Source organism: Gopherus evgoodei, chromosome 6 (assembly GCF_007399415.2).
Source record: "Gopherus evgoodei ecotype Sinaloan lineage chromosome 6, rGopEvg1_v1.p, whole genome shotgun sequence".
Taxonomy (NCBI): Eukaryota; Metazoa; Chordata; order Testudines; family Testudinidae; genus Gopherus; species Gopherus evgoodei.
In genome coordinates, this window is record NC_044327.1 from 110,301,026 (window position 1) to 110,315,693 (window position 14,668).

The following is a 14,668-nucleotide window of genomic DNA, read 5'->3' on the forward strand; positions in this document are numbered from 1 at the left end:
ATGCTCAGCACTCGGTGCCGAGGGTGGAGGATTCAAAGCTGCCTCCATGAGGAGATTCTTTAGGTGAAAGTCTCTCTCTTTCTTCGTCCTTGGCTTAAATGCCTTGCAAATACGGCACTTATCTGTAATGTGCGATTCCCCGAGGCACTTGAGACAGGAGTCGTGGGGATCTCCTGTAGGCATCGGCTGGTGGCAGGCCGAGCAAGGTTTGAATCCCGGCGAACTGGGCATGGGCCCCGGCACTGGGTGCGGGGAAGGGGCTAATGCCCAAACCCCGCTTAACTATCTAAAGAACTATCAAACTAACTGTAATTATATAAATTCCAACTATATACAACAAATATATTGAAGAAACTACGAGTAGCTAGGGAAGTGGAGGACAGCTAAGCCGTGCTCCACTGTTCCAACGACCGACATGGGCGGTAAGAAGGAACTGAGGAGCAGTTGGGTGGGCAGGGGTATATATCCGATGCCATGGTGGCGCCACTCCAGGAGGCGACCCAGCCGACCAACCGAGTGTTGCTAGGGTAAAAATCTTCCAATGAACATGCACGCAGCGTGAGCACACCTAACTGGAATGGATATGAGCAAGCACTCAAAGAAGAACAATAACTGCCCTGAGTGCGCCTTGCGCACTGAGCCTGGTGCTGTCAGCTGTTGCTCTGAGGCAGTAGCCAGTGAGAGGTGTAATGGGGGCATTGCCACAACCAGCACTCCCCACGCACTCCAATAAATCCAATGTACTGGCCACTGGCCATGTTGCGAAGTCGGCACTGTCGACACAGCCTCTAGCGCCCATTCTCGTCAGTACTATCTAGGTGAGGGGCTGATCTGAACTTCCGTGCTGGAGGAATCCTTTCAGTGAGCCTGGTGGGACTGTCGAGGCATGGATTTGTTTGCTGACTGTTGCCATCGGAGACTGGTGCTGGTGCAGGGGGGAACAGAAATGCAATGGGGAGCGCTCCCATGAGGCAGGTGACCGGGACCTGTACCAAAAGGATGACCAGCAGGAGGGCAAATGGCACCAGTTGTACTGGGACCAATGTCTTTCTCTAGGCAATTCGTGTCAAGACAGTGGAGGTTGCGAACGCAGTACCGATGATTGAGGGCGAGCTACAGAGGGTCTGTGCTGCGACTCCAGCAATATGTGGTATGGAGGTGGAGAGTGCTGCTTTGTCTTGAGAGATCGGTGGCACTCCACTGCCCCTGAGGGGTTTTAGCAGCTGGCTTGTGCTTGTGGGGATCTGCCAGTTCCTGAGCCATGCACTGCTTCAGTAGTGTAGGGGGAGGCTTGTGCTCTCTCAGCATTGGGGGAGCTTGTGTAGGCGTTGGTGCCATCAGGGGTTTAGGTCCCATACTGCTCTCAGGAGTCGGTGGTGGACCTTTCATGGGAGTAAGGACCCAACTGGGGAGGTATGAGCGCATGGCTCCAGAGTGGCTGAGTGGCCTGAAGTGGGTCCCTTGCCCAAAGACCCATGGCTCTTTTTGCCTGGTTCTGGGGAGCCATGGTTTTTGGTCTTCTTTTTGGGAACCAGCAATGGGGAACACTGCCAGTGGGCACTACACACCAAGGCTAAGATCCTTGGTGAGTCCTGGTGGGGCTGAACAGAGGCTGGAGACAGGGCTATCCATAAGGAGAGCCTGTAACTGAATATCCTGCGGGGTTGAAAGTTTTTAGAAATTCAGCACTTCTCTCTAACGTGCGATTCTGCCAAGCACTTGAAGCAGTTGCTATGGGGGTCACTTAGAAGCACAGGCCTGTTGCAGTCTGTGCAGGGCTTAAACCCAGGAGACCTGGGCATGCCCCACCTGGGTGAAGTCCCCATTGGGATCCTAACTGCTAATGTCTAACTACACTTAGCAACTACTTAACACTAACTATTATAAACAAACTATTTACAAGGCTCTAAGGTGTGAAGTCAGTAGACAAAAACTGCTAGCCCTTGCAATGCAAAGAAAGGTGCTCTAATTAACCACCACAGGTGGTAAGAAGGAACTGTGAGGCAATAGGGTCAGCAGTGCCTGATATACCAGCACGAGTGTGGCACTCAAGGGGCAACCCCTGCTGACCCTATGGATACTATTAATGCAAAAATCTCCAACGACTGCACACGTGGGCACACACACACCTAGAATGGAACTGACATGAGAAAACACTCCAAGGAGAAGAAGATCTCCTTTCTCCCAGCTTTTGAACCTACCCAAAGCCCTAGGTATTTTCTCTTCTGACTTGTCTATTTAGATTCAGTTAAGGGCAGGAGCACTCTTCTGTGTATTTACAGCATCTAGCATAACAAAGGCATAATCTTTATGGGGCTCACTAAGCATTACTAAACTACAGCTAACATTACTGATAGTAAAACCAGCAGGAATTTTTTCCTAACATTCTCTAGCATAGATATGGTCTTCGTGAGAGACTGACTAAGGAAATAAACTCTGGGCCACATAAAGGGCAGTGTAGTACAGCATTGCTAAGTTGTTTCCAAAATCTTATATTTTGAGATAAATCTTTGTAACATTTTAGCGTTGAGTATATTTCATAATGGAGTTGCAGATTCAGTATTTTGAGTATACCTGGTGGGTATATTTGAAAATTTAAAGGAGACCTGCAAAGATTTGTTAGAAAAATTGGGTTTTCCTTCTTTATAATCCTTTTCTTTTTTACAGTGTATAAAGAAAGACCTGAAAGGTGATTTTTAAAATTTATTTAAAATTTCTTCCCTGCTTCCTTTTTAATTCAACTTAAGTATCAAGAACGTCAAGTCTACTCCTCCCTGTTTTTTCTAATGAATCCCTCAGAGATATCAGGACTCTTAACTGTGAATAATAAACACCTTAACAGAAAGAGTGAAGAGGCTGACACTGACAAAGGCTTCCTTTGTCCAAAGTGTTGATTAGTCATTCAAGTTAATTTGCGTTAATATAAAAACTCAAATTTTTGAACTAAAAATCCCTTGCCCTCTCAATTGCTCATCTTTCAATCTCTGGGCTCTCATGATGTCACCATATCACTAGCTTTTCAGTCATCATGAAGGTAAGATTAGGTCTGAGTTTATTGAAACAAGCCACGCAGAAACAAACTTAAAAAAACAAAAACAAAAAAACAGTCCTTTCTTCACACATAATAAGAAAAAGTAGAAAAGGGAACAAGAAACCTATTTTCTCCTCCACTTCACAGGTCACTTTTAAAGACATTTTGGAACTGTGTACTGAAAAATGAAGAAATCACCACCTATCTAAAAGAAAAATAAAATATTCTGATATATTTAATATGTTCATTTTTTTCTTAAGTGCAAATGCCTCCAATCCAAAGGCACATATATTAACTTTGGTCTATTACCATTTTCCTCAGGCCTGGGTCTACACTTAAAAGTTTTGCCATGATAGCCATGTTAAATAGGAGCGTGTGGGGGAAAAACATTCTTAACCAACATATGCCAGAAAGGTCTCAGTGTAGACATAGTTATACCAACAAAAAATTATTTTGCCTGTATAGATTATTTCATTCAGGGAACTCATATAAGCTACACCAGCAGAATAACTCTTTTGCTGATATAAACTGCATCTCCATTAGTTGAGTTTGCTGGTATAGCTATAGAGGAGTGATTATCTGCTTCAGACAGATCTAACTTTCCTGTCCCATAACAAATGTTTAACAAATTATGAGAAGGGGTAATCACAGAAAAGCCAATTTATATTAAAAAGATGCCTGCACATTGGCACACTTCTATTAATTTTCCAAAAGAACAGAGGCTACCTTCTTGGTACATTGTGTTATGTGATAGAAACAGTTAATAGCTAAAGTATTAATATTTTAGTTTATATACACAAACTTAATTTTTGTGACAAGGTGGCAAAATGTCAATCTATTAAAAAAAGGAAAAATAAATAATTACAAGACATTTATGAACTAAACCGTCCTTAGAAAATAAGAACGGTCATACTGAGTTAGACCAAAGGTCCATCTAGCCCAGTATCCTGTCTTCTGATAGTGGCCAATGCCAGATGCTTCAGAGGGAATGAACAGAACAGGTAATCATCAAGTGATCCATCCTGTCACCCATTCCCAGCGTCTGGCAAACAGACGCTAGGGACACCATCCCTATCCATCTTGGCTAAAAGCCACTGATGGACCTATCCTCCATGAACTTATCTAATTCTTTTTTTAACACTGTTACAGTCTTGGCCTTCGCAACATCCTCTGGCAAGGAGTTCCACAGGTTGACTGTTCATTGTGTGAAAAAATACTTCCTTTTGTTTGTTTTAAATCTGCTGCCTATTAATTTCATTTGGTGGTCCACTCCTACCTGTTCATTTGGGTTCTTGTGTTATGAGAAGGAGTAAATAACACATCCTTATTTACTTTTTCTGCACCAGTCATTTTATAGATCTCTCTCATATCCCCTCTTAGTCGTCTCTTTTCCAAGCAGAAAAGTTCCAGTCTTATTAATCTCTCCTCATATGGCAGCTATTCTATACCCTTAATCATTCTTGTTGCCCCTTTCTGAACCTTTTCCAATTCCAATACATCTTTTTTGAGATGAGGTGACCACATCTGTATGCAGTATTCAAGATATGGATGTACCATGAATTTATATAGAGGTAATATGATATTTTCTGTCTTATTATCAATCCCTTTCTTAACGATTCCCAGCATTCTGTTCACTTTTTTGACTGCCGCTGCACATCGAATGGATATTTTCAGAGACCTATCCACAATCACTCCAAGATCTCTTTTTTGAGTGCTAACAGCTAATTTAGACTTCATCGTTTTATATGTATAGTTGGGATTATGTTTTCCAATGTGCATTACAACATCTATCTAGAGATAAATATTCTAAAAGATCCTACGAAGAACTTTGAAAAATGCTCTGAAATCATGAATAACGTTTGGGGCGTTGGTTATAACCCTCACTCAATCCTTCATGTAATTATGCAGGTGCTTAACTTTAAGCATGTGAGTAGATCCATCAAGGTCAAATTAAAATTCTTCCTCTCAATTCTAAATGGTGAGAATCTGATTTACAGAAAAGCTCAGTTTTCTTCTATAGTATATGAGAAGTTTAATGGATAGGTATCAAATAAAGTTATGCTGGCTGCAAGTTTGCCAATTGCCAATGAAAGTCAGAGAATGACACTAATGTGTTAAATGATATTTTTCAGAACAGAACAACCAATCTACTCTATTTTTAAACAGTATTTTACAACAAGGAGAACACTGTAGAAACAATATAATTAGGCAAGTATTGACTACTACCTGTTGCATTGCCTAAGGGATTACAGAAATCTGCATAAAATTTCACACCGTATTAATTATTATGTGAGCTAAATTCGAAATCCTTTATAGTTGAAAATAAAATTCCTTTGGAAATATTACTACTGAGATTAAAATGAAAGTGCATATTTTAATAAAATATAGTGATGCCAACAACTATGCTCTGAACTCACATGGTTTAGTAACGTAGAAAGCTTTGAGCCATCTTGAATATTCTTCTCCAAGATGTTCAGGACTTTCACTGTTTTATCTGTTGAAAGCTAAAATAAAAATAATCATATCAAAATAGCAGAAAGAGTGTAAACAAATTATTTCTAAGTGGTTAAAAATAAACATGTGTATGGAAAACAAGTCATACTGTGTAATTCTGTTGTAAAAATTAGGTTGTAAATGTTTGGGGTAGGATCTTAATTTGTGTTTGTACAATCTCTAGCACAGTGAGGCCACAATCACGCCTGAGCATTCTGATCATATAATAAAACTAAATATGAAGCAACAGTAATAATGGTGATGTCTGTGTAGAAATTAAAAATAAACAACATTCCATTAGTCTTCTGTTTTGTTTTTTTGTTCGTTTTTTTACAACACAAGGGGATTAGTAGTAGTTTCTAAAGGTTTGTCACTTGAATTACACAATATAAAAATCTTGAATAAACTACAGTATGAAGTCAGTTTTCATGTTGCAATCAATTTTATAATATGAATTCACTGAATTTTTCTCATCAAAATGTAATTTTAGAGATATAGGTTAAATTTTTTATCATTAATTAGAACACTTTCCACAAAAACTGTTCACTCAGATTACACTTCAAACTAGAAAAATGTAGGGGAATATGTTTCATTATGTATACCTGCCACTGCTATCTTCCCAGTGCCAGGAATCAGAATTTGCCAAAACAAACCACTAATAATGAACCCTGGTTGGCTAGAGAAAGTTTTGTTTTTAATTTATTCTAAAGTTTATGGACAAGCACAAAACAATTTCAACACTGTTTTGGAACTGCTGCATATATATTTTATTCTCACAGGGGGACTGTGCTGAAAATAAAGTAGTTCTACATGACCTACTCATGTTCTATAAATTAAGACCAAGAAATGAGTGGAGCTTGCTGGACCCTTTAAGAATGGGAGCCAATAGCCCAGGTCTTACTGGAACTCAGTTCTTTAAGGCCACTGGTTTCTGGGAGATGTAGACCTCAAGTGACTGAGGGATCATGACTCAGGTGATATACAACCTTTGTAAAAGAGCTGTTTGTGCTCAGTATGATGTAGAAACTGGCAAGAACTCCAGTCAGTAGAAGCTGAGCCTAAAGAGATTTGTAGGGAACAAGGGCTAATATCTGGGAAGAGGAGTGAGGGCACCCATGGATAAGGCCAGAAAGGAGTTTAGACCTGGGGTTATCGAAAACTATAGGAAGAGGCTCATATACTAAGGAATCCAGAAGTCTTCATAAGAAGTGGCCCTGGAAAGACAGAGTGAAGATAGTAGTGAGGCTGAGAACAGAGAGCCCATAGTATAGAATCACAGGGTTGGAAACTCATACACCTCTACCTCGATATAACACTGTCCTTGGGATCTAAAAAATCTTACCACATTATAAGTGAAACCATGTTATATTGTACTTGCTTTGATCCACCGGAGTGCACAGCCCCGCCCTCCCGGAGCACTGCTTTACTGCATTATATCCAAATTCATGTTATATTGGGTGGTGTTATATCGAGGTAGCGGTGTACTAGGAAGAGAGTATTAATCTTAGAGGGGTGATACCAATAACCTGCTTCAACAGGATAAACCCCAAAATTGAAGCCCAAGAGGGCACAAAAAGAAAGTCATAGCCAGTTAAGGGCACAGATATTGTTTAGCCCAGGGAAGGGAACCCTGCATTAACAGGGATGTAAGACTACTGGGCCTGGGAAAAGGAAATCCAGTGAGATGCCTGGGAAGAAGACTGCTGTTGTACTCTGGAAAGGGTGGACTTTGTGACATCACCCTCTAGCTACATCATCTCAGTGAAACGAAGCACTGAGGACCACTCACTGAAAGGAGGGAAACTGAGGCAAGCAAAGAACAGGAAGTAGTAAGAACACTGTTACAGAGGGGAAATGTATTTGAAGATCATGACATACCTTGTCCATAATGCCCATTGCCTTAATTTTTGCAGATTCACTACCCAACTCACTAAGCTGATGTTTTCCCAATAGCAACTCCTGTGGAATCTCATCATCATCACCTTTAAATAAATAAATAAATAAATAAATTAAATAAAATAAAAGTTTATATCCATTCCAATTATCTTCACTAGTTTTAAAAACAGGCTGCTTATTCTGATTTATATGGATTTAGGAGTCTAAATTCAGGCACTCATTTCTGAAAATCTTTGGCCAAAGTATTTGAATATGTCCAGCTAAACAAGCAGTTCATTTAACCAATTAGAGAATTCCTTTGCCTCAAAAAAAAAATCAAAAAGAAAAATGGATGTCATTCTACAAATAAACATTTTTGCACTATCAATGGATTAAAAATGTCTATAACATCACTGAATGTTTTATAAAATATCTAAAAATGTATAATTAGAACTGGATGGGAAACAATTTTCCCAACCCATATGAATTTAAGATTTCAAAACCATTTTTCCATTCCAAATTGTGACCTGATAACCCATCCGCTACCCTGGCCAAAAAAAAATCCGATTAGGTCAATCAAAATGTTTTATTTCAATGTTAATACTTATGTTTTTAACCATTTTTGGTATAAATTAATTAAAATTTCCAAATGACGTGTCATTTCAAACAAAAAAATTGTTTCCAAAATATTGAAATGTGATATTTCAGTGTTTGAAACTTTTCAAACATTTTTTCCAACTGGGAGATTTTTCAAAACCATCCCTTTCCCACTAACAGTTTTGGTTTCTACAAATCAACATTTTCTGATAAAGTAAGTGTCACTGGAAAATTCCCAAACAGCTTTTTAGTTAAATTTCACTCAGTAGTTTGAAAAGCTACTGATTGCATACATAGGTTGTACAAGTGATTGTTTATTTGTTTATTTTTACAGAGGTAAGGGCTAGAAAAGATCTGTTAGGTTATCCATATGCCAGTACACAACTGTTTGCTACAATACAGTCTCTAGTGCTTTAGCTGGGGTAGGGAGAGATTTCTGAAAGCACCTCAGGGATTTAGGAGCACAAGTTCCATTAACTTTCAATGGGAGTTACGCTACTAAATACCTTAGGAGCATTCTCTCTCAAAACATCTTCAATCCCCATTGCTGATGACCCATTAAGGGAGGTGTAATGCAGAAGATAATCACATTTGAGATAGATATTCTCCCCACCCCAGTAGCTTAAGGTTTGCATCTGTTGTGGTTTGTCTCTCTTCTAAGTCCTGCAAGGAACCAAGGTTGGAGGAAGAAGAGCAATTAGAAGATGGAAGAGGAGCTTATCTATGGTGGCAGCCAAAAACGAGAAAGGAGACATTTCCCAGAGTGTACGCCAGAGGCAGCCAAGTTACAAAGAAGAGGCTCTGAAATAAAATACTTAGATGCAAATTTTGTAAAAGCCTCATGTAGTTTTGTACAACGAAAACAGCAGTGGAGAAATTTCTGACATATTACCAAATGTAGTAAAATCCATGTCTTCCAGATTTTCCAAAATATTTTCTACTGAAGCAGTAAACCTCTTAAAAGTTGAGGAATCCATCATTTCTGGTGAAAAAGAAAAGTATATATAGTTGAGTTATATACAACAGACAACATAACTTGAAGAAAACAACAAATTCAATCTTCTGAAAAGTTACCTTCAGGTGTTAGTTTAGGTTCATAAGCCTTCCTTTTCTTTTGTTTTTCTTTTTTCTTCATTTTCCTAGCCACTAGTAAACAAATTCAGAGTTTAAAATGAAGATATCTGAAACAAATGCTTTTGTTCAGTTTCATAAAATATTCTGCTGAAGTTGGATACATGAATATTAAAAGCCATAAACAACATTCTTTAGACTAGCCTATCCATATTTAACATGCTTATATTAAGAATGCATGGAAGGTTTATATTAATCATACAGAGTAAGAAGTACTTTAATACTGATGAATTACCGTCACTGAGGGGCGGAGGAGGAGAATAATCATCCATGTCAGAGTCTTCTGGAGTGCGATTGCGATAACGGCTACTACCAGAAGTCCTCCTTCCTTCGTGATGACTGCTTCTCTTATGATCACCAGAACTTCTCTTATCATGCTCTTCATACTCCCAAGCTTTATCATCATCTCTGTCCTTTTTGTGTCTTTTCCGAGATGCTAAAAATGAAGCAAGTTTTCGTTAGATAAACTGAAATCACAATGATTTACAAGTTTAAGCAAATTTGTGTACTATTGTTACATTAAGCAAGTGTGCATTATAAACCTGTAACATAAAAAACCCAGCCATGCCATTATCCTAATAATATTTTTTGAAGAAGGTATAAAGTCCATGCCTGAAACAGGAAGAGAAGCCTGTTAAATTTTTTTAAAACTTACTCAGAACACCGGCCCTTTTAAATAGACTAAGGGAGGGAAAGTTGAAGGGTAAAATTTTCATAAGTGCATAAGTCACTTGGGCTCCCAAGTTTCATTTTTATTAGGCATCTAGAACCCCAGCTCTCATGGACTTTCAATGAGACTTGAGGTTCTGAATACCTACATCATTTTTGAAAATGGGATTTAGGAGTTTAAGTCAGTTAAGCCCATATTTTCAAAGGTATTTAGGTATTGCAATGCCTAACTGATTTAGAGGCCTAAATCTCATTTTCAAAAGAGATTTAGACACTTAGGAAACCAGTGCTGTTCCTGGACAAAGGGCTAAACAGTGAGGTGGCAAAATGTGTATCTTATACAAAATTACTCAAGACTGTTAAGTCCAAAGCAGACTGTGAAGAGTTACAAAGGGATCTCACAATACTGGGTGACTGGGCAACAAAATGGCAGATGAAATTCAATGTTGATAAATGCAAAGTAATGCACATTGAAAAACATGATCCCAGTTATACATACAAAAGGGTAGGGACTAAATTAGCTGTTACCACTCAAGGAGGAGATCTTGGAGTCACTGTGGACAGTTCTCTGAAAACATCTGCTCAAGGTGCAGCAGCAGTCAAAAAAGCTAACAATGTTAGGAACCATTAACAAAGGAATAGATAATACGACAGAAAATATCATAACGCCACTATATAAAATCTATGTTATGCCCATATCTTGAATACTGCGTGCAGCAATGGTTGCTTGTCTCAAAAAAGATATATTAGAATTGGAAAAGGTACAGAGAAGGGTAACAAAACGATTATGGGTATGGAACAGAGGAGCAATTAAAGACATTGGGACTGTTCAGTTTAGAAAAGAAATGACTAAGGCAGGATATTTTACAGGTGTGTAAAAACATGACCAATGCGGAGAAAGTGCATAAAGAAGTGTTATTTACCCCTTCACATAACACACGAACTAAGGAGTCATCTGATGAAATTAATAGGCATCAGATTTAAAACAAATATAAAGAAGCACTACTTCACAGAATGCACAGTGAAGATGTGGAACTCATTGCCAGGGGATGTTGTGAAGGCCAAAAAAAAAAAAAAAGTTAGGTAAGTTCATGAAAGACAGGTCTATCAATGGCTATTAGCCAAGATGGTCAGGGATGCCACCCCATACTCTGGGTGTCCCCAAACCTCTCAATGTCAGAAGCTGGGACTGGACGACAGAGGATGGATCACTCAGTGATTGCCTGTTCTGTTCATTCCCTCTGAAGCATTTGGCACTGGCCACTGTCAAAAGACAGGGTACTGGCCAAAACAGACTATTGGTCTGGTCCAGTATGGCCATTCTTCTATTCTTAAGTTCTTAAATCCAATCCAATCACTGTCGAGCACAGGAATGCCTAAATACCTTTAAAAAACTGGGTTTTAGGATTTTTTAAATTTTAATTGTGATACATTACACAAAATTCAATGTTCTGAAGGTAAGTAGCAAAAAGACGGAAGCTAGAACCAGAACCTCAGAGCCAGAGAATGAGATTGTGGCTGAAACCATAGACAGTAACTGTAGCCAGTAGAACTGATAATAGGACAAATATCCCACAGGCTAATCAAGTTCTGGTAGAAATTCAAACAGCTGAACAGTGATTAATTCCAAGTGAGATTGGTGCACTTATGGAATTAATAAAAATGGTTGAGAATGTGTGTGGCAGCGGCAGAAAGCTAGCAAAGCAATTGCCCATGAAACTACTTGGAGACAAGGAAAGCAATCTGGGAGGCTTGGAAGTTGGGAGAAATACTGGAAGGGAAATAAGTTCTTGGGGGACTGTCCAGGCTCTGTCACATCTCTTAAAAGAATGACACTGTATAAACCCGAACTGCTGATTTAAAAAACAAAACCAAAAAGCCACCACCTTTTCAAAAGGTGCCAAACCTTTTGTGGAGTCAGGTGAACTCCCCTTATTCCAGAAGTTTACAAAAATCTGTTTTATTCTTCCTTAGTATCAGATCTTAGTTCATTTTGAGGCTGATTTATCTAAACGTAAGTAGAGTACCTGATGTTTCACAGAGCCAATACCTAATTTTCAGTTAAGTTTTCTAAAAAGAGTTTTTCTTTAGAATGAAAGCAAGCATTAAGGGAGGATTTTAAGAGGTGGATATTAGGCATCTTATATGCTGCTCTCAAATCTGTGCTGCAGAGGATTTGTATCTTAACAAGCATACTTATTTCTTCTCCACTGAGCAGTAGAGGACCTGTCCCAAAATGCTCGATGCTGAAAGTAACTTCGAATTTTTGCTAAGTGGCCTGTATTTTTACCTTGGCCTGAGGGACCAGTAGTTCTAGTGACTGTGCAAACTAGGGAACTTTTAGTGCAGGATAGCAAGGTCCACAAGAACAGTGAGTGCGCAGCATGCTAGTGAGCTGTAGATTTACACTCTAGCTTACTGCATACTAATTGTTCATCTAGACAAGCCCATCATATAACATAGGTTTACTCTGGAAAGTGACTCTAAAAATGGCATTACTCTACAGAAGCTCCCCGATTTACACAAGGTGTCCTTGTGTAAGTCGAATTTTGCTTGAGTCGGGAACCTATCTCCGACAATTACACCCAAAAAAATAATAATTACGGAACTTTTTCCCGTAAGTCCGGATTTTCGTAAGTCGGGTTTGCGTAACCCAGGGAGCGTCTGTACTGACAATTTCCAGATAAAGTTTTCTTCATTTGGCAAATAAATGTGTATTTAACCTAGCTTCCTGCAAATGAATTTGGGATCTGAAAACAAGGAAAGGGCCTCCTTGAAACGTGCATCATCACTAGTAAAAAAGTTCTGCAGGCCATCTAGTCCAGCATTCTGTCTCTTACAGGGATAATATCAGTAGAGCTGGTTCAAAATCAGAATTTTTGGTTCATAGGAAGTATGGACATTTCAAAATTTGTTTTCATCCCAAAGTGGAACAAAATTTCATTCTGAAAATGATGATTCTGAAATTGTTTCTTTTCTTATTTTCACATTTCATAACAAATCAGGAGGAGGAAGCCCTATGACGGATGTCATATGAAAATAATATACTTTCAATTTTATTGTTTTAAAACCATGAAGGCTAGCCACAATTTAGTATTGACAAACATTTTATCTTCTTTTCTAGCTCAATCAGTATTAAGTTGCAACTCCCCTTAAGACTTCTAGTACAATAAAACAAAAATAGAATATTTCAACCATGTCATTATGTCATGTCAGTAGGAGCAGAGTATATTATGCACCACCATTAATGGCATGATATGTGAAAATAATAGAAATGTAAATATGAAAAATAAAACTATAAAAGTTGAAAACTATTCCCCAAAATAAAAAAATTCTGAAATGAAACTGTTGAAAAAAAACTTCCCACCAGTTTTAAAGTACCAGATACTTCTGAATAAGATGCAAGGACAATGCAAGTAGGCATATGTGGGATAATCTGACCCCACATTAGGTTTCATCCTGATCTCTGAGAGGTAAAGCTTGATGTAAGCCATGGAACAGGTTTAATATCCGTTCCAAAATTGTTTATCCAGAATTATAATTTTCTTGATATCCAAAAATACCCAATGTATTTTTCAATCTTTTTAAATTCTTGGCCTCAGCAACTTCCCATGGCAATGAGTTCCACAGCTAAATCCAAGTTGTGTGAAAAAATACTTTTATTCGTTTTGAATTTCCCACCTTTTAATTTAATTGAATGCTCCCTTTGTTCTTGTGTTAGGTGAAAGGGAAAAAAGAATTTCTCAGTCTACCTTCTCATTGCGATTTATTACTTTATATACTTTTATCATGTCCTCACTTATTCATCTCCATGCTAAGGGGACAATTCCAATTCACTCCCTCTCTTCATACCAAAGTTTTTACATGCTTTTGATCATTCTTTTCACTCTTCTCTGAACTCCCTCTATTTCTGCAATATCTTTTCTGAAATGGCATGGGCAGTACCATACACAGTACTCCAGATGAGGCTGCACCATTGATGTATAAAGGCATTACAAGAATATTTGTATTATTCACCATCCTATTCTTTGTGCATTTTAACTGCTTTTTTGACTGGAGCTGCAGACTGAGTAGAGATTTTCACTTAAGTTTCTACAATGACACTCTGGCCCTTTTCTTGAGTAATCACATTTTGAATCCTGTAAGGTGTAAGAGTTGTTTAAATTTTTCCTTGCAATGTGATTATTTTGTATTTATCAACATTCAATTTCATTTGCCACTATGTTGCTCATTTACATGACTTTTTTAGGTCTTTCTGGATTTCCTCATAGTCTTTTCTGATATGGACAAATAAAAGTAACTTTACATCACCTGTAAATTTTGCTACCTCGCTACAGCCCTCGCTACAGCCCTCCCTCCTCCCTTCCACCTTTCCAGAATATATTAAACACCAAAAAACCCAATATGGAATCTTCAGGCAACCCTCTGTTAAACTTTGGCCATGGTGAAGATTAATAGCCTGGTGCCTCAAGATTCTGTACATCATGGTCATAACAGCAGCCATTGGTGTCTTTAAAAGAAAAGCTAGTGTACTCCTCTTTGGGTTTCCATCTAATATGGTGAGATTTCTCTTTTATAGTAGGTGACAGAATTGTCTGTGGTCTCACTCAGACCCATGGGAGCTCAGTATCAGATTATAATACATGATTTTGATGACCATCTTGCCTCTCCTCCCCCAAGTCACTTCCATTCAGGGCTGATTGCAAAGGTTATCTCAAGAGCTGTTAGAAGTAATTTTGATTTGTCCAAGCAATAATACCGTCCGTCCACCCCCCAGAGGATGAGGCAGTCCAGGAAGGGTTGTGCCTGAGAAACCCACTGGGCAGAAGGAGTCCAAGAGTCTCCATTTTTTTGTTTTCTTGTGTTTCCAGT

The 14,668-nt window shown here is 38.6% G+C and overlaps 1 protein-coding gene across 4 annotated transcripts in view; it reads right to left on the reverse strand.

The window, feature by feature from the left end:
* Nucleotides 1-14,668, reverse strand: part of NIPBL (NIPBL cohesin loading factor) — a 328,437-nt gene that overhangs the window by 107,127 nt on the left and 206,642 nt on the right. For all 4 annotated transcript variants that reach the window (XM_030567521.1, XM_030567520.1, XM_030567523.1 and 1 more), the window contains 5 exons: nt 9,363-9,563; nt 9,071-9,142; nt 8,889-8,978; nt 7,403-7,506; nt 5,449-5,535 (listed from right to left, as the gene is read on the reverse strand). In XM_030567521.1, coding sequence (XP_030423381.1) covers nt 5,449-5,535; nt 7,403-7,506; nt 8,889-8,978; nt 9,071-9,142; nt 9,363-9,563 — 554 coding nt within the window. The remainder of the gene's footprint in view (nt 1-5,448; nt 5,536-7,402; nt 7,507-8,888; nt 8,979-9,070; nt 9,143-9,362; nt 9,564-14,668) is intronic.